The sequence below is a fragment of the Mastomys coucha genome, unplaced genomic scaffold (assembly GCF_008632895.1).
Source record: "Mastomys coucha isolate ucsf_1 unplaced genomic scaffold, UCSF_Mcou_1 pScaffold7, whole genome shotgun sequence".
Taxonomy (NCBI): Eukaryota; Metazoa; Chordata; class Mammalia; order Rodentia; family Muridae; genus Mastomys; species Mastomys coucha.
Genome location: NW_022196913.1, coordinates 86,823,641 through 86,844,664, shown reverse-complemented (window position 1 = coordinate 86,844,664; position 21,024 = coordinate 86,823,641). Strand labels below are relative to the sequence as shown.

At 31.6% G+C, this 21,024-nt stretch overlaps 1 protein-coding gene across 6 annotated transcripts in view; it reads left to right on the top strand.

Moving 5' to 3' along the window:
* Csmd3 (CUB and Sushi multiple domains 3) overlaps positions 1-21,024 on the top strand; it is a 1,179,548-nt gene that overhangs the window by 420,458 nt on the left and 738,066 nt on the right. For 3 of the 6 annotated variants that reach the window (XM_031358937.1, XM_031358936.1, XM_031358938.1), the window contains exon 7: positions 17,634-17,945. The exons of the other annotated variants lie outside the window; for them this stretch is intronic. In XM_031358937.1, coding sequence (XP_031214797.1) covers positions 17,634-17,945 — 312 coding nt within the window. The remainder of the gene's footprint in view (positions 1-17,633; positions 17,946-21,024) is intronic. 6 annotated transcript variants of the gene reach the window in all.

The following is a 21,024-nucleotide window of genomic DNA, read 5'->3' as shown; positions in this document are numbered from 1 at the left end:
AATGTAAACTTAAACTCTGTTCCAGTGTGTATGTAGGCTCTGGGAGTGTGTAGGTGACTGAGTGTGTAAGTAGACTCTGAAGAGAATGCAAGTACTCAGCTAGACAGAGGAGGGAAGAAATTAATGAAATAGAGATAATGGGCAATACAAAAAATCAACCAAAAAGTTAGCACCTTGCAAAGTTAATAATTTTGATAAGACATTACTAAAAAAGAAATAAGATGAGGATGAAAATTAATAAAATTAGGGATTAAGCCTATGTAATTAGAACTTACTCCAGAGTAAGAGAACACATTAGAAATAACTATGAAAACATTCGCATGTAAATAAAGAAAACATCTAAAATAAAAAAATAAATAAAAAAAAGAAAGTTTGGAATTCAGCAGTGAACTTCATTTGGTCAGGGGCTTTTCTTTGAGGGGAAGTTTGTAATAATATTTTCAATCTTGTTGCTTGTAATAGCTATAAGTTATTTATACCTTCGGTGATTGATTTTGGTAGATGATATGGATTTAGAAATTCCTTGACTTCTTCTGGGTCATCCAAGTTTTCAAAATATATTTTTTCATAGTTATTATTCCATTTTTATTCCATTTACATAAGTATCACAGTCCTCCTCCTTCCTCTCCTCCAAGTCCCACCATTACTCTTCTCTCTCCTCACTGTCTCTTCCTGTTCTTCTCAGAGAAGTGGATTTCCCCCTTCTTTAGTACCACCCCACTCTGGGACATTTAGTTTCATCAATAATAGGGAAATCCTCTCTCACTGGTGCTCAATAAGGCAGTCCAGTCAAGGACAAGGGGATCCAATGGCAATGAACAGAAATGTAGACAACCTACACTCCACTTGTTGGGGAACCCACATGAAGACCAAACTGCACATTTGCTACAAATTTTCAGGGTCTAGGTCCAACTCCTGGCTGTTGGCCTAGGCTCTGTGAGCATCCATGGTCCCAGGTTAATTGACTCTGTAGGTCTTCTTGAGGTGTTCTTGATTGTTCCAGCCTGCCCATTTCTATTCCCCACTCCTCTACAAGAGACTTCCCTATTGTTTGTTGTGTGTCTCTGAATGTGCTTCCATATGCTGCTGGATGAAGCCTCTAAGGAGACAGTTAGGCTAGCTTCTGGTATGCATGAATAGCAGATCATCATTAATAGTCTGAGGGGTTGGCTCTTTCACTTGGGATGGTTCTCACATTGAGACAGTCATTGGATGGATTTTTCCCTGAGTCTTTGCTCCATCTTTATTCTTGTACAGCTTGTAGGCAGGACAAATTTCTGTTGAAGGTGTTGTGAGTGGATTGATAGCCCTTTCCTTCTTCAGGAAGTCATGCTTGGCTACAGGAGATAGCCACTTCAATCTCTATATACACCTCTGGAAGTGATATCAGCTAGGTTCATTCCCATAGTCTTTGTGTATAAAACCCCCAAACCAGGCCTCCAGATAGAAAGAAGAGATGCTCTCACCAATTTTATCCTCACTCCCAGCCCTCTCATATACCCTCTCTCCCTACAACAGATCTCCTCCTCTCCTATCCAGTTCCCTCTTCCCATCCACCTCCAATGACTAGTTTCCCCCTCTGAATGAGATTTCTTCACCTTTTCTTGGGATATCATTAATACCCAGGTTTTTTTTTAGGTCTATGGATTGTTGCATTGCTACCCTGATACTTTTAAAGTCAGAAATCCCGAGTAAATGTATTTGAAGTTCTAAAGGACAAATGACATCTCAGACTTTTATACACAATGAAATTATCTATTTAAAATGAAGCATAATTTTCTAGTTCCCAAAGTGGAATCCAGTTCAAGGGGAGGTCCTAAAGGCCTGACACTATTATTGAGGCTATGGAGCACTCACAAAAAGGGATTTAGCATGACTGCACTCTGAAAGATCCATCAAGCAGTTGAAAGAATCAGATGCAGATATTTGCACCCAACCAATGGCCAGAAGCAGCTGGTCCCTGTTACTGAATTAGGGAAAGTCTGAAAGAAGCTGTGGAAAAGGACAATCCTGTAGGAGGACCAGCAGTCTCAATTAATCTGGACCCCTGATATCTCTCAAGCCCTGGACCACTAAAAAGACAGCATACACCAGCTGATATGAGGCCCCCATCACATATACAATAAAGGACTGCAGGGTCTGGGTTCATTCAGAGATGATTCACCTAACCCTCAAGAGACTGGAGGACCCAGAAAGTTTAGAGGTCAGGTGGGGGAAGAAAAAATTAATAAACAAATGAAGTATAATGGAAAATTTTCCACAATAAATACAGTACAAGCAAACTCTCCAGAGGATGTTGGAGGGGTTGCTTCAGTCTGAAGTACAAAAGTACACATGGGATAAATAATTTCTGGTTTTCAACTTAATGATGTCTAAAAAATTAACAAAATAACAGGAATTAATACCATGATATCAGTTATAATGTTCAGTATCAATGCTCTGTATCTCATAATAAACAGGCATTTCAGAATATTATATTAAAACAGGATCTATCATTTCCATCTTGTAGTAAATAAACAAATCTCATATCATAAAATAGATATACCTTAGAGCAAAAAAATAGCATAAAATAGTATTTTAAGGAGGTAGAATAAATAATCATTCATATATTCAAATATCTAAATATCTACACTTCAGACAAAACCATTTACAAAAGACAAGTTACTTTATAATCCCCAAGAATAACTCAACAGAAGAATATTACAATTTACTAAATATACGTAGCAAATTCAATTATATCTAACTTCATAAAAGATATCCTCCTATGTTTAAACCCGCAGCTTAACCCCAAAATGCTACTCACCAATTCATAAAGCATCTGGAAAAATAAAACATAACATATTTTGTTTATGTTTAAGAAGCACTAGTGTTAATAGCATTATAAATACATAATAGTTATCTACAGATAATAACAAACAAACCCATGGAATATACATGTTTTACTGTAGACACTGTAAGTCTATCCAGAATCAACTTTATAGCAGGGCACAATGGTGCAGGCCAGTAGGATATGCTGAAGAGGCAGAGGCAGGAGGATCTAAGTTCGAAGCCAACCTGGACTACAAATCAAAAACTAAAAGAAAGTATATGAAAAGTGAAACAACATCCTGAAACATGGAAAAGCAAACTATACATCAATCATCATAGAAGCAGTAAACAGCACATAAACTCAGAGACTAAAAAGTACATTACTGAATCAAGGAAAAATTCAAAAGTAAATTAACTGATTTCTAGAATTAAATGAAAATTAAACTACACCATATAGTAATGTTTGGAACCCAACGATGGCTGCACTGAGAAATAAATTTATACAACTATGCACACTAAAAATTGTTTAGAGACTCCAGCGATTATAGTTATGGTTTCTATCGCTGTGAAAAGACACTATCATGACAGCTCTTCTTATAAAGAAAACATTTAATTGGGGCTGGCTTACAGTTCAGAGGTTTAGTCGATTATCATCATGGCAAGGAACTTGGTGGCTCATTAGCTGAGGTAGTGGTGGAGGAGTTAAGAGTTCTACAACTTGATCTGCAGCCATCAGAAGCAACTATGAACTACACTTGAACATTTGAGACCAGAATACCCATACCCATTTTGTCATGCTTCCTCCAATAAGGTCATATCTACTCAAAAAGGCCACTCTTTCTAATAGTATGCCTCCTTCTGGGCAAGCATTGAAACACACGAGTCTATGAGAGCTGTTCATATTCAAAGAACCACACCAGCTAATGACTTAATATTCACCATATGACTTTTACAAGAACAAGAACAAAATATAGCTGATAATGGTAGATGGAAAGAGATAACTAAATACAAAATGGAAAATAACTCAAAATACAAAGAGTCAGTAAAACTAAGTGTTAGTTATTTGAATAGATTAAGATTGATATTTCTCTTTGCACCATTAAGGAGAGACTGGCTTCATCCTTTCAGATCAGACTTTCTGCTTATTTTGGAATTATTTGAGGATTTTGATACCTGGGTTCTATAATGATACTTTGTGTATTTATTTTTTATTAGTTAAATAGTGTGAGCAAAGGCCTTTCATATCCAGCAGATGTTTTCTCTATGAAAGCTTTCTGTGATTCTACCGAAGAGTGTTTCTTTTCTTTTTTTTATTGATTTAAGTTTTATTGCATTATGATGAGAAAAGATACATAATTTCAATTTATCTGAATTTGTTAACATTTGAAAACCTATTTTAAGTAAATAGAATTACATCATATTAGTCTTTCCCTTTTGTACCCCAACTCCTCCCAGAGACCTTCCTTTCAATACCTGACATACCTTTTCATTTTTATCATATTCTATAAAACTTATAAAATGTTGTAACAGTAAAATTGAGTATTATAAAAGTTATTTGATATAAAACAACAATCAATTGAGCAGTCTTATATAGATGCTTGTCTACTTCAATACTGCAAATACATATTTTTTTCTCAAAATAAATTTTAAATAACTCCAAACATATTAATTCTGTGATATTTTAAAATAATGGAGGGAACAGGGCATTGTTTTACTTTTTAGGTTTTTTTATTTTATTTTTTTCTTATTTTATTTTCTTTTTCTTTTTTCTTTTGGAGGTGAACCTGGGAAAGGAGATATTGTAAATAAAGAAAACATCTATTAAAAATATATCACAATTATTTTTTTAAATGAGCACAAACAGATAAAGACTTTCTGTTTGTTTGTTTGTTTGTATGTTTTGTTTTTCGTAGAGCTTAAAATCTTGGCTCTTACTGTAGTACAAACACAAAATAAGTAAGAACTCAAGGAGCTGAAGAGGTTTTCAGTTCCACAGAAGGAACAACAATATGAACCAACCAGTACCTCCAGAGCTTCCAGGGTCTAAACCAACAACCAAGGAGTACACATGGAGCGACTCATGGCTCCAGCAACATATGTAATATAGGATGGCTGTAGGGGAATGCCAGGACAGAAAAGTGAGCAGGGAGGGGAGATGAAGTAGGTGAGGTTTCAGAGGAGACAAAATTTGCAATGTAAATAAAGAAAACATCTAATAAAAATAAATAAAAAGAAAAAGAGGACTTTATAAGCTACTCTTTTTCTGAGATGAATGCTTTTCAAAATCATCACAGCCAATGAACCAGATTCTTAACCTCACCTAATGTCTGTGCCACCCTCCAAGCAGAACCACTGTTCATTGCCACAGTTGGTGAATGACTTTATGGATAGACAATCTTAATACACACACTATTTCTTAAATGAATGTAACCTGTTCCCTGTGGGCTGAGAATGAAGAAACTCAAGTCAAATAGCTTTGACCATAGCAGGAAATCTGTATCCAAAAATTGTGCCTACAATTCATACTTTGGCACAGCAGAACTGTCAACTCTTAGCTTAGCTACAATGGAGGTAAAACCCGTAGGTGATGTGAGGGTCATTAAAGTACAGCCTTATTACAATGAGTGTTTTCTTACTGTGTGTCGAATCTTGCTTCTTCTGTGATTTGCAAGTCTAATAAAAAACTGTCCCTCCACAAAAGCAAGATTGATAGACCTTTAGCCAAACTAACTAAAAGAATTATTAAGACACACTTGACTTTTCAAATTCTACTTAAATGAAAAATACCAAAAAGTATGTGAATTTCTAAGCGAGTCTGACCTATAAAAGTTAAACTCACATGAAGTAAATAACTTACATAAAGACTCATTATGACAAATGAAATATCAAAAGTAATTATTTCTTTCAACTAAAATAAGTCCAGTGGAGCTCAACGAATTTTACCAGACCTCAAAGAACTAAAATCAATACTCTCCAAATAATACTATACTGCAGAAAAGGAAAAAAAAGCAGTTCCAAATTATGTTTATGAAGTCAACATTGCCTGATATCCAACACAAAAGAAGCCAACAAAAATAAAAAAAAATATAGATCAATATTTCGGATAAAAACTTCAGTTTTACATCAGAAATGCAGGGATGGTTCAACATATGTAAACCACTAAAAAAAGTCAACCACAACAATAGATTCAAGTATAGAAACCACAGGACTATCTTATTAGCTACAGAAAACCCATTCTTGACAAAATCCAATACCCTTTACTGCAGAGTTACAGGAGCAGCTAAGTACATATCCCAAGGTGAGATGAAATTCAACAAGCTCCCAGCAGACCAGCTATGCTATTCATACCAGAAACTATATGGAATGTCATAAATATTCATCACGTAATGCCTATAAAAGGTATTGAATTTAGAGAAAGATAGTGCTTAAGTTAATTTTTTTGTTTCATTAATAAAATTTTTTTCCACAAAACCTAATTACAATTTTGCAGATACTTGGTTCATGGTGAATGTTGCAAGGCAGTAACAGGTAGAATTTTATTTAATAACCATGAGGAGGTTTAATGCGCTTTAGTAATTTGTGAGTGGAAGACTATTTTCAAAAGATACTGTTAGATTACTAAGATGGTTTTATAAGATGAGAACATGTAACTATTAAGGAGTTAAATGTAGCAATAGAGGTGTCATATGTCAAGCAGAAAATGAATTATTTGAAAGAGAACAAAATTTGCCAGTGCTGTATACATTTTATATGTTCATATGTCTTGAATTTATAATATGAATTTTCAAAGTACATGAAAATATGCAGAAAGTATAACTTTGTTCTTACATTCAAATACATTTGAAGGCATGCATCACTTTTTCTTTATTCTTTTTTACAGTCCAGACTTTATCTTCCTCCTGGTCTACCCTCTGACCCATCTCATACTTCCTCTCACACCATCCCACCCCTGTCTCCAAGAGGATGTCCCTATCCTCACCCCTCAGAGAACTTCCTAGATCCTGGGGCCTCCAGTCTCTTGAGGATTAGGCGAATCTTTTCTAACTGAATGCAGTCGCAGTAGTCCTCTGCTGTATACATATTGGGGGCCTCATCATATCAGCTGCTGGTGTATGCTGCCTGGTTGGTGGTCCAGTGTTTGAGAGATCTCAGGGTCCAGGTTAATTGAGACTACTGGTTCTCCTACAGGATCGTACTTTTCCACAGCTGCTTTCAGCCTTTCCTTAATTCAATAGCAGGGACCAGCTGCTTCTGGCCATTGGCTGGGTGCAAATATCTGCATCTGATTCTTTCAGCTGCTTGTTGGATCTTTCAGAAGGCAGTCATGATGGGTTCCTTTTTGTGAATACTCCATAGCCTCAGTAATAGTGTCAGGCCTTGGAACCTCCCATTGAGCTGGATCCCACTTTGCACTTGTCACTGTTTAAAGCTAGAGTTTGAATAAGCCAGGACCTTTCAGAAGTATGATCTCTTATATATGCTATAGGAAATGACCAAGACTTTATAGATCATGTAGTATGGAGTCATATAGAATGGTGTTTCTCTGATGCTCTAATGTCATATAATAATTGATCTGTAACTTTATGTGCATATGTGTTAATGAGAGAGTAATTAATAGAGTGAGAGACAGGAAGAGAGAGACAGAAAGAGAGAGAGAGAGAGAAAGAGAGAGAGAAAGGAGGGAAGAGAGAGGTTGGAGAAATTGAATCCTATAATTTTTATTGGTTATCATCTGTAAGAGATTAAAAACCCAAAAAAAGTTTTACTACATGATTACAGATTAGGAAATTGTATTCAGTATTTGTTGTCATTTATCCTGCATATTATTTTTAAGGATTAAAATTTTAGGAGTGCTTCAATGTTAAGTCATGTATGACAAAATTCTCTACATTTATCAATACTATTTTTTAGGTAGTAACTTAACAATTTCACAGCATTTAAAGGTTCAAGTTCAAAGATTTTAATAATTAACATAATGTAGCACCAGTAAGTATAAATGGAGTAAAGGGAACTTGAACATATCGTAAACTTGCTTTCTATCTATTTTCCTTAATAAAAGTCTTGTTTTTGTGATGTCATCATGTACGCTGTGAAACTCTAGGAATTTTCAGATCATCAACCAAAACACACTCTCATTCAAAGGAATAGTATTTCCTTACCTAATTTTATTTACTATATATACAAAGAAAGTTTAGAATTAGTAATAAGATGATTTAAAATGATAATTTTCATGCAATGTTCACCATGTTCAATTATAAATGTGCCTCAAGAATTGCAGTTAATATATATTGAGTCAAAATTAAATAAGGAGAAACATTAACAAAAAAACACCACAAAAATCAAGTTGTAGATTTTCTGACATTCAAATTTAGCTGTTTTATATTTGTATTGACCAAATCTAGGATTTTAATTCTAAATGATTCATAGCTACATGGCTATATACATTAAATATTTATCCTGTCTTTGGTTCATATATACCTATAACACTGTGTCCATTTTATTGTTTGAACAACCTTTCCAAAATGGCAACCTTGTCACATCAATCTTCTGCTTGAAATGCTTTCTGATACATTGTCTCTTGAAGTAAAGTTGAAATGTCTTCACTTTTTAATGTTTATCATCTACTATCATTTCCTCACAATCTAGATCATGCCAAATGATTTACAGTGCCTTGAATATACATTTCAGTTTCCATGATACAATTTTTTTCTGAATTATTATATCTAAGCAACATCCCTTCCTTTTCTAACAGGAATATTCTTGTAGTATTATTAACCTAAAGCAATGACTATCACTTAAAACTTTCAATGTTTCATATAAGCATAGTTTAAAGTTTTGCATTCATTTTCCCATGAGAATCCAATAGAAAGAATAATGTATAATTTATATTACCATTATTTGTCTTCTTAGAAAAAGATAGCTAAAAACACCATATATATATATATATATATATATATATATATATATATATATATATATATATACACATATATATGTGGGTGTGTGTGTGTGTATAAAATGTGTGTATGCATGAGCTACATATGGTACTTAATATATATCTGTGATATAAGAAGGAGAGAAAGAAAAAAGATGAAGCAGTAATTTTAAACTTAGAATATTTAAAACATATGGAAATATAAGGATAGACAGAAAAGAATCTCTTTTCTAAAGAATATTTGCACATGTGTAGAGTTGCTTTCTCTGAAATGAATGCAAAAAATCATTTGTTTTCTTTAATATTTGTGAATATATAAAAGGACAAATAGCTTGCAAATTTATCTGCAGTTTACTATTTTCTGTCTTATCAAATATATTATATTATTAAGTAGAATTCTTTTGCAATTAAAACATAAATTTATCTACCTCATCTTCAGGAAGGCTTTAAAAGAGAGGCTATTTAAATAACTAACCCTGAGTTATATATTATCCTAAGGATTAAACTCTGTACCCCTAGACAATTAAGAGTCAAAGAGGGTTGGCCAGATAGTTGTCACAATGTTAAAAATTTATTGTTTCTGTGACCTTTCTCATTCAGTTTTCTTTCTGTAAATACTAAAATTCACTTTAGTATCCTCTGTTCCACACTCAATCTAAAAATCCAAGTACACTTAATGCTAAGTATAAGCCATGTAGGCTTGTTCAAATTGTTTACAGTACTGAAAAAATGTTTTAAAAATAGCATTGCACTACTGACTTTAATTTAACCATAATACTTGTATTTTTCTTCTTACATGTTATTTTCTAATACAATGACGTTCTTTCAAACACGTTTTTCTACTATAACGTCCTATTATAAAATATTCAAATGTTCTGGTGTTTGATGCAGGAAAACAAGAACTTTTTGCCCTGGGTTTCTATTAGTCTCCATTACTTCAATTTACTTCTGACAATTTTTACTAGTTTCTCAGTAACTTTTCTACAATAATCCCTATAATAGCAGTTCCTCCAGAAGGCTAGCTCACTCCTATCCACCCATACCTCTCTTGTACACAGCTGCAAATAATCTTCTGTTCATACAGTAATTGAATGGGATCAGTGATTACTTTATATTTATTTATGTTAAGCAGGTTTATCTCAGCAAATACCATTTAATAGTCCAATGGTTTCTTACTCCTCTCTAAATTAGACGTCTTCTAATTTTTGCCTAGTATTTCTTTATCTAGGGAAAAACTAATAATTACATACATCAAAGTGAAAATCTAGATTACATTTTCTATAGTACTTGTATATTATAGACAATAATTCTGGGTGGGAAATACTCAAATCTTCAAAAATATCTTTTAGTATCATCTGATTATCAGGATACATAAACACAAAGAAAATGGAGGAAGTAAGGTCAGATGCTTTGTATCTTTAATTCATATAATATACATAAACATAACACAAGGTGTACTTTAAAAGACACATTTAAAATTATAGCACCCTTCTTCTCAAGATGGAACAGACATGGAGAAGGTATACCTATAGAAAATGATATGCCCCAAAGTAATGAGAGCAGTCAGAGAAAGACTTCTTATTTCTTCTCACTTGCATCAATAGTATAGGAACAAAGCTCAACTTCAGCATTTCCTGTGTGTCTCCCTTTATCTTCAAAATTTATATATAAATTTTTCATGAAAGTATATTACATTTTTTCATATATATATACATATATATATTATATATATTATATATAATATATATATATATATATATATGAAACAGGAATCATGAGATGAAAGAAAGGGAATGTATGGAGCCAAGTTGAGAAACTATACAAGAGAAAATTTCCAATTATCAAATGTTTCTTGCTCCTTTTTTATAACCTCTTTTTTGTACATTCATACAAAATTCTCATTATACTTCTATTCTTGGATGTGAAATATAAACTGAGTTGTATTGTATATCTCTCCATATATCATTTGGACATATCTGGTAATGTCTAATTTCCTAGTAATGTTTATACATTAGCAATCAAGCACTTACTAGTATATAATTTCTAAGTAAGTATAATATAAAATACTCATTTTGGAGGAAGAAGAAAACTGTGTATGTAAACATTTTACATATTTGTTTTTACATATTTATTTTCTGATCAATATTACATAAATGTTTAAACTTACATTTTAAGGGTAAGTAGAGTAAATACATATAAAGAACATAGTGTTTGATTTAAAGTTAATAGTAATTCATATTATTTACTAAAACAGGATGACTATGAAGGTTTGTTTCAGATATAAAATAATGGAAGAAGGTATATTATATTTTTTCATAATAATATCTCTGAATCTTCCATTTATATATCAAGTAAATGCTACATTTTCTTTGTTTGGGGATGACCCCTAATACTTCTCTATTTGAATGAGAAGATCGCTTTGTGATGAGATTTAAACTATCATTTTAAAATATCTTGTAGGGAGATGTAGCAAGACATAGGATGCTTGCAATTATTTTCATTCAAAGATCTATGTAGTAGGTTTTCAATGTCACCATTGTGGCTTCTTGGAAGAGAATTGTACTTAAAAATAACAAAGACTTCAACTAATGTATGTTAGTTTCTACAAGTAATGTGTAGTTGGGTTTCCAAAATGTAAATCCATGAGGGTAACTAGGGGCTTATCAATGACACTGTAGCTTAACTTTAAGCCATATGTGAAACAATAAATGATTATTTAAAGAAGAAAGGTAATAGTCTTAAGATTGTTAAAAACATCTTATTGATTCTATTTTTGATTGTTATAAATAAGTCTTTTTCACATATTTTTAATAAAATTAGTTATATATTATACTATTCGTATATTTACATTTAAATATAATGTTTTCATTGTGATCAACACAACGGGCTCATGAATGTTGTATAATATTTCTGCCAACCATTTTCAATAGAAATTTATTGTTACTTTATATGTGAATTCATCATCATTTAAAACAATTCAAATTATGAGATTAATTTTGTATGTCAAATTACTTGACACAGACAACTTGTTTAATATTGGTTTTATTATAATTTTATTGACAGTATTGGTTCAAGAGATGTGCCACTATAATTGCTGAATAAATTTTTATGAATTTTATATTTAGTGTAAAGTTTTATTTGTTCCTTTTCGACAAGTATTAGTGAGAGAGTTTTTACTCAATGCATAATAGCCAATCCAAAAAAACCTTAATATTCATTTACATTTGCTATTAATTGGCAATACAAATTTAGAAAGACTTTATTTCAAACCTTTCAATACATTTTTAAATCAGTATGTACTTATATTCCTTATAGATCATTATATCATCAGATACATTTTACTTGATTAATTAGTTCTTGAAAATTTTCAGCAACATGATTTTCCCCCATTTACTACTTCATAAACTAAACACAAGCTACAGTACTTTCAAATTTTAATGTTGCTGCTTAATTACCAGGGCAAATTATATTCATATTTATTGAGGAAGTTTAAACTTAAAAAGTATACTGGAGATCAAACATTAATTTTCATTTTTCAATGTAAAAAATTAACTTCATAAGATCAATATAGAATCATTCTTAACCTTATTTTATTAGTTAATTTTGTATATATAGTAACACCAAACTTCTAGACAGTGACAGTATCATATAAAGAAGTTGATTTAAAAACACAACTTTCTATCTTTTCAAGGATTTTCTGTCTCAGTTTACACTTCTCTGATTTGAACATTTACATAAACCTATCGTTGGATGGATTCAAATTATTTAACCCAAGTGGACACAGCTTTGAACTTATGACTATTATTACACTTGAAATGCCACATTCCAAGCTTCAATGAACTTGTGACTATTATTACATTTAAGATACAAAATTCTCAGCTACAATGTGCTTATTAAGAATGCCACCATCAGACATAACAAAGCAGAGGCATCCTATGATTTTACACATCAAGTTCAATGAGTTTGGTAGTGTTCTCATCTGTTGCAATTTTACCTTGCAAATCGGTGTAAATGGTGCTAGAAACAAGGAGAAAAACAAACTACAAATTGACTTAAATGACCGGAAAGAATATGTAAATGATGGCTCAAATATAATTGCGAGATTAGAAGTATGTTGACCTCCTTTTAGCAGTATTTTAGTTTGGGTAGAAATGGATGCAGCCTTTGTTTTGCATGCTTTCACTTTAAATGTTGACTACATTTTTCACCACTATATGTCCTTATTATTATTATTTACTTTTTAAACTTTCACTGACATTCTTCAAATGAAATAATGAAATTACAGAAATGACAGGACCAGAGAAGAGAACCTGCACAAAGCAATGCTCAAACAAAAACCTATGAAAATTTTCTTTGACTCTTAATCCACATTTAATGTATTCATTTTAAAAATTTGTGGAGCTATACTCAAGTTTAGCACAATATATAAATTTTTGATGAATTGGATAATAATTAGAAATCAATGTGTCATAATCTTTGAATTGGAAAAAATAAAAAGGATTTCAATTTGAGTCTTTTTATAAAATAACATTTTGTACATTCTCTAAATTATACTTTTATAATGGCTTATTTTATTATATCACATATTTATTGTTAATAGTATAAAATTTACAACCATAAATTTTATGAAAATGCATCAAAAATCCAAATTGGAAATTGTATACACCATTTCTGAATTTTATAAATTGCATGTATAACATGTGTCATTCTCCATTTTCATGATTTGAAATGTGATACACACTCATGCTTTGTATATGTAAATCATTTCATTTTTATTTTGTTATATGGGAATATGTCTTGTTAATAATAATAAATTTATATTTTAGATATGTTTCATGTTGTAAATAGTATTATAAAATATAACTCAATTTAATTACTTACAAGGCAATCTAATTTTGTTAAACTACATTTTCAGTATATGATTCTATTTAACATTATAAACAGGTTCTCTTGGATGTACATTTTTTCCTTCAATTTGGGTATATGGCCTATTATGTTTTACTGTGCTGTTAAAGGTAATGATTTTGTAATTGTACAGCATAATTTAAAAAAGCAAACTATTAGATTTAGTATTAAATGAGTTATTTTACTTATTTAATCCTACCTTGTTGAAGCATTTCATTCTAAGGATTTTGTCCACATTGACATTTGCCACATGAGTTATGTGTATAAACATTTTAAATAAATTTAAAATTCTAAATTATCTATTTACATAATTAAAATCTATGTTTGACCCACTCTCAGCCTAACAGATATGAATATTATTCTTCTTAATTGGCTTAGGTCTGATGTAAATAACAACAAATATAGAAGGAATTATCCTTCTAAATACCCATTAGGGTATTTTCCTGCCTTAGTGAGGGAGTCACTTGGATTCTTATTCTCTCTGTTAAATGTAATTATTTAGTGTATTTTCATGAAGCCATTTTACTCTTCATTTTAGAGATGTTTCAATACTGCAAGTAAACCTAACATGCCAGCATATTAAAAGGCCCCATTTTGAAGGGCTAGAAATGTTTAATGGGCTGCTACTAAATGTTCAGATATCACACTTTCTCAAAGTGATGTTTTTGAAACTATAGATCACAGTTAATCTGTTTTCTATTCCAATTCCTTTTGATTGTGACAGTGTAAGAAACGTGACTTTTCCATGTTAAATATTTGTAGTCCCATTTAAATCATTTTACTTTTTATTGATAATATCATTTAGGCTTTATCATTAAATCCATTAAATCATTTATATTTCAACTCAATATATTTGAGTGCCTATTGTATTCCAGGCACGAATCTACAGACAGGTCTAGAGCTATGAGCAGATATCCAAATACCTAAATCTATGCTTTTTTTGCATTCATGTATTTCGATGGAAGGAATAGATTGCAATGTGTGAGACATAACTGATTTATAAATATCTGGTGAGACACATGTTTGGCCAGACTTTGGTTTCATAGAAATGAAGTTTTTCTTGCTTCATCATTAAATCTTACTATGTTAGGGTAATGGAGAAGTAAATGATCACTACTAACTACAGCTCAGGATTAGTCTAATGTTCTAGCCTTCAAGATTAGTTTGTTCAAAGGACCTTTCTGTAAATTATGCTAAACATAGTTTAAATTCCCAGTTGGATCTGGATGAGTGTCTATGTCCTGGAGAATTAAAGAAAGTGGTTCTTGGAATTGGAAAACAAATTTTCTCGTGATTAATTAGAGACAAAAGCATGATTTCAAAAATAAAGAATCATCAAAAAATGTTTACTCTGATGCAACCTTTTTCGAATTAATCATGATGGCTTTGTTGTGGGAGTGTGCATTCAGATCAGCTTCGGTAGAAGGCTTAGATTGTAATGTTTTACAGTCTAGATTTGATTATTTTTATACGTTTAGTATGAAAGGTTTACAGTTAAAATTACTAATTGAAAATCAAAAGCCTTGCAACTGAAGAGGTGGTTCAGTGGTCACAAGCACTTATTACCATGCACATGAAATAAACCAGGTGTCTCAGTTACCACAACCTACCTGAGATATCATGTAACCTACCTGAGCTATCTCTCTGACACCTTTCTGATGTCTTAGTATCCTGCAAAGAAGATGCACATACACTACACTTAAAAATAAATTTACAAATCAAATACTGGACAGTATAGTGAAGCAAAAAAAATGTTTAGATATTAGGTTTATAATCTGGCTTCCATGTCATTGTAAAGCAGAAAGCTTAATGAAGTTCCCAATAAAATAATCAGAACTTTTTATAGAAATGAGAATATCACTTCATAGAATTGCCTTATTATGTAAATTGGTCTATGAAAGCCCTATAAGTAGTTCTCATTTGTTCACATGAATAGGGAATATCCTTGTTAAAGTTTATTTTAGTAAGTAGCACAGATTTATTTGAACAGCTACTGTGGATGTAGTAGATTTGAACTTCCACAAAATGATATAGGTATTTACTGATTAATATTTTTAAAGGCATCAATTATTCAATTTAATATGTTAATTGGCATATACTATTTATCTCTATTTTCTCCATGTGTAATTATTATACAATTTTTGTTAAGCTCTAATGAGTATGTGAATGAATATAGCAATTCATATTTCAATAGTTCATGCTTTCCTGCCTAGCAATTGAGGGTTCCATATTTGTCCACCTTACTTTTTGAATTTAAGGCAAACAAAATCATCACACCTAATACTTTGTGGACAGTGTAAGAAAAGAAAAACACAGCTGGAACTCAATGAACTGTTTAACTGTTTACTATTTACTCCTTTGGAGTGAATAAGCAACCATGTATCTTCTTGTGTTAAAAGTCTATTTAAGCACAGTAGTCAGAAATGCAAAATATTGAGAAGTATATATGAAAGTAAAGTATATGTTACTCACTTACTTTAAAAATATTCAGAACCTATTTTTAAAAAACCAATAGACAAATTCAAACTAAATGGAGAGAAACTTGAAGCAATCCCATTAAGATCAGGGACAAGACAAGGCTGCTCACTCTCCCCCTATCTGTTCAATATAGTACTCAGTTCAAGCCAGAGCAATTAGACAACAAAAGGAGGCCAAAAGGGATGTAAATCAGGAAGGAGGAAGTCAAGATACCACTATTTGGGGATGGTGTAAGAGTATACATAAACGACCCCAAAAATTCTTCCAGAGAACTCCTACACCTGATAAATAACTTTATCATAGTGAATAGATGGATAGAAAGTAACTCTAACAAATCAGTAGCCTTCTTCTACTCAAAGGATAAATGGGCGGAGACAGAAATTACGGAAACAGCACCTTTCACAAAAGTCGGAAACCTTCTATGAATAACCTTTCAGTCTTTATTAATATTTCAAGCCACAAAATTAAATGATTATTTTCTTGTTAAAAATTTAAAGATTCCTTTAACTATATCCTCAGTAAGTCTCATGCTTCTATATAAGATTTTGTCTTATTACATAAGAAGCATGCCATATCTAAAAAATACAACCCTTTTAGATATCAAGTGAAAAAAAATGAAAGTCCTACTTTGTCAGTTTAATAAAGAGGAGAATTGGGTTGTGTGTTATTTACAATTATAATAAATAATGGTAAGATACATACACATATAAATTCATGTTTATAAATCAGTTACATACATATAATTTTCAATTACTATTTAAAAGTGTATATGGTTATAAATAATATCCATAAAAATTCTTTGTTATTTTCACTAAATAAAATAATTTCTTTAATTATATCCTTTGAAGAAGTGTTACCTAAAAATTTAACTTCAAATGTGAAAGATATTAGCTGATTTGGCTAATTTTTGAGAGCACATAATCACAAAGAAATATCTCATCACCTTGAAAACTACCAGGTTGAATACTTGCCTGGTAAATGAGATTAGAATGAGCATTAACACATAATAATTTCGTGTTTTAGTTTTGCATCAGCTTTTTGACTCATGCTTTGACTTCAAATTATTCACTTGCTTGTTTTAAAATAGAAAAGTTTTATATTTTCCTAGAAATTTGAACTGATATGAAACCAAACTATTCAAAGCATAATTATGAGAAAGTGTGGTTACATTAAGGTTTATTCTGTCAAAATTTTGTGGGCTCAAATTCATCCAATGAACTCAAAAGAAAACAAAACATTGACTGGGGTCCCATAAAGAATTTTTCCTTCTACCTTCATCCTCCTTAATGTATTCTGTTAGGATGTTTTATTTTATTTGTAATTGCTTTCATAGATTGAAAAAATCCTGGGGGTCCATTGTACTTCACATTTTAGTGGTGTGATTGTTTTTACCTCATCATGTTTATTTTCCTTAAGGTAATAGTAGAAAATATACTTTATTAAACTTATCAAAAAACTATAAAATTTAAAAGAAAAAGTTAGCATCTAGTGCTACTGTGTCCCACAGGTTCTTCTCCATTGACCCTCACTGCCTCCATTGGTGAGTTAGAGGAGCATATCAGGACTGCCACTGGTGCTATTGATGTTGCTAGCACACCTGCAGATGTTACTGTATCCAGTGTTACAGCTGTCACCAGCCATAGACTTTCCGAGGAACAGCGAGTGCAAGTAAGGAGTCTCAGTGATTCAGGTCTGGATCCCAACACACTCCAGGACCAGCTTTCTCCTCATCAAGCAGATACACAAAGTACAAGCAGAAGACCACGAAATGCTGAACAGATAGAAAGAACTAAAGAACTTGCAGTTGTTACTCATAGAGGTATCGATGTTATTTTATTTGTGCCCATTTAGTTACAGCCAAAGCTATATTTGGTGATGATTCTAACTAGAGAATGACTTGTAAAAGCTAAGATGTAGAAAATGAAGGAAATAATCTGTCCTTCAGATGTTTTCCTCTTTATTTATATTTTTGCCAACTTAAAACATAGCATAGACTGAAGTAGCTGAACAATGCAGATAAGAAAAAACAAATTATAATAAATTGGAAGAAGAGAAGTTAAAAAGAAATCAAATTACAATGCTATTGATTTAGAGAGAAGGTTAATATAAGAACAGAATATTTTTAAAAGGAATGACTAGAATGAGAGTTAAACACCTGTCCTTATTACATACCATCCCATACAGTTTTAAGAGATAAAATAACAGAATAAAACATTTTCTATAAATTAATGCATGTACGTGCACACACAGAATCTATATAAGGTAAGGATTATCACTATTTTAATAAAACTTAAAAGTGTAAATTAACAATTATGAAAATTGAATATTTTGTGAAAATGAAATCATATATGGTGATTTCTTTGTATACCTACCTGACAAAATTTTAAATGAACTATTACCTGTCATATAATTATAAAAATATATTATTTTTATTTTGATAATTAATTTTGATTAAAAATATTAATAATTTTTTATTATTATTTAATTTCCAAAAGCAAAATAACAATTAACTATATTTTACCTTCAGAGAAAATCTATTGTAAAAATTTCAACTCACTAATGCATGTACCTTTGGAAAGGTTAGGGAAAACAGTGATCAGACTTTTTATCTTTCTTTGTGGTGAAATACTAAAGTATAGATAACAAAACTCCCTTGTGTCAAAAGAAAATAAAGAGTTCACTTCTATCAAGATGTCCATAATTGGAAATATTAATCTAGTGAACACACTGAATAAATAAAACACACATCCCAATTACTGCTCAGATTCACAGATGTTCTTTAACCTGAATATGGCTTATTACTGAAGATGTGAATACTTTACACAGACCATAATATACATAATTTTTAAAAATGATTTTGAGCACATATTCAGAGAAATTAAGATATGATGACATAAGAAATAGAAAAGAAAATCAAACAAACTACGTCTAAGAAAGGAGCTTACTTCCACTTTAATTTATCTTAGAAATACTTGTAGTAGTTATTTATTATTATAATCTAAGGTAAAATTTTATCATCCAGAAATTTCTTTTAAGGTAAAATTCTTTTTAAAACATTATCTTGCTTTTCTATTGACATCCTACTACAAATTCTACTATGAATAAGGGCAAAGAATTACATTTAAATTTACCAAAAAAAAAAAAAAATCCTATACTAGGGGTAATGAACTACTCCACAATGACTATCATTAAAAAAAAAAAAAAGGGAAACAAGATGACTTATAATGTCTGCCATATAAATAAAATATTATGAAATTACATCTTGCTAAAATTTCCCATCATCTTTTTTGAAAATCTTACAAATTAAAACCAAAAGTTTGTAGACATTAGAGTATTAACTACTCAGAATTAAAAGAGAAAAAGTAAATTATTAGTTAGTAGCAGTAGTAAATTGATTTCTTATAAGAAGTAAATATATTAGTATATACTTTAGAATCAAGAGAATTCCCTTGGTAGATCTGAAACCATGTCTCAGCTAATGTTGGAATCTTTCAGTACAGTTTAAAAAGCTTGTTTCCTATATGTATTAATTTTAAAATGATTATAGACATTATTCATTCTGTAACACAATCTGCCTTGGAAATATTCTTCATTTTTTTTATGTTGACACAATAGAAAAAGATTTTAAGAAGGCATTTATTTGCTATCTTTATTATTATTTTCAGCCAATTAAATTGTTATATTTCTAACAAATTAAATTTAATCTAAGTGGATCTTACAGTTGCACCAGCATCTGATAATTCTTCCATGGATTCCATTTACCCAATGTATTTTATATCTTTAGAATACATTTACTAATATGATGAGGCAAATATTACCCATGTCTATTAATTTAAGGGTAAAGCACTTCTATTATTCAATTTGAATATTGTTCTGAAAACCATAAAATAATAGCTATATTTTCTGACAACAAACACTCTTCAAAGGTTATTTCTTTTTTTATTAAATTAATGTATTTTTTACACTCTATATTCCATTCCCAGCCCTCTCCCCTTCCACCCTCTGACTGCTCCACATCCCATACCTTCTCTCCACACCCCCTGTCTCCACGTGGATGCCCTCACCCTCAGCCCACCTCACCTCTAAACTCCCTGGGGCCTCCAGTCTCTGAGGTATCATCTCTGAATGAAAACAGACCCGGAAGTCCTCAGTCCTCTCTCTCTCTCTCTCTCTCTCTCTCTCTCTCTCTCTCTCTCTCTCTCTCTCTCTCTCTCTCTCTCCAGCTGGTGTATGCTGTCTGTTTGGTGATCCAGTGTCTGAGAGATCTCAGGAGTCTAAATTGAGACTGCTGGTCCTCCACAGGATCCCCCTTCTCAGCTTCTTTCAGCCTTCCCTCAATTCAACAATAAGGGTCAGCAGCTCTGTACATTGGTTGGGTGCAAATATCTGCATCTGAGTCGTTCAGCTGCTTGTTGGGTCTTTCAGAGGGCAACTCCAAATACTTAAAGGGAGTTAGATGAATATCAAAAACATATTCTTTAAAAATAAATTACTTTAGTTCCTACTATACATCTGTATGATTCTTGAGAAACAGGGTCATATTTATGGGGCATCAGTGACATGGCTTCCACATTCAAAATGCTGTTTTTAATAAAAGTCATAGAGAAAACCAACCTAGTTTGTGAGAATACTTTATAACACCCATGACTATTTAGAATAAGAAACAAGTTGTACATAGTGCATGGATCATTTAAATTAATTAACTCAATATAAATCACTTCTTTCATTGTCTTTTGTATTCTCCATCTCTGTGAGTTTGGCCAAAAGGTAAATCTTGTTTGGCAAAGCTTTACTGAGGGCGTGGGGGCTTATAATATGCCTATTGCCCCAGTCTCCACATTTATCTCCTATAGCTCTCAAAATGTAGCTTCTTCCTTCCTCCCTCCCTCCCTTCCTTC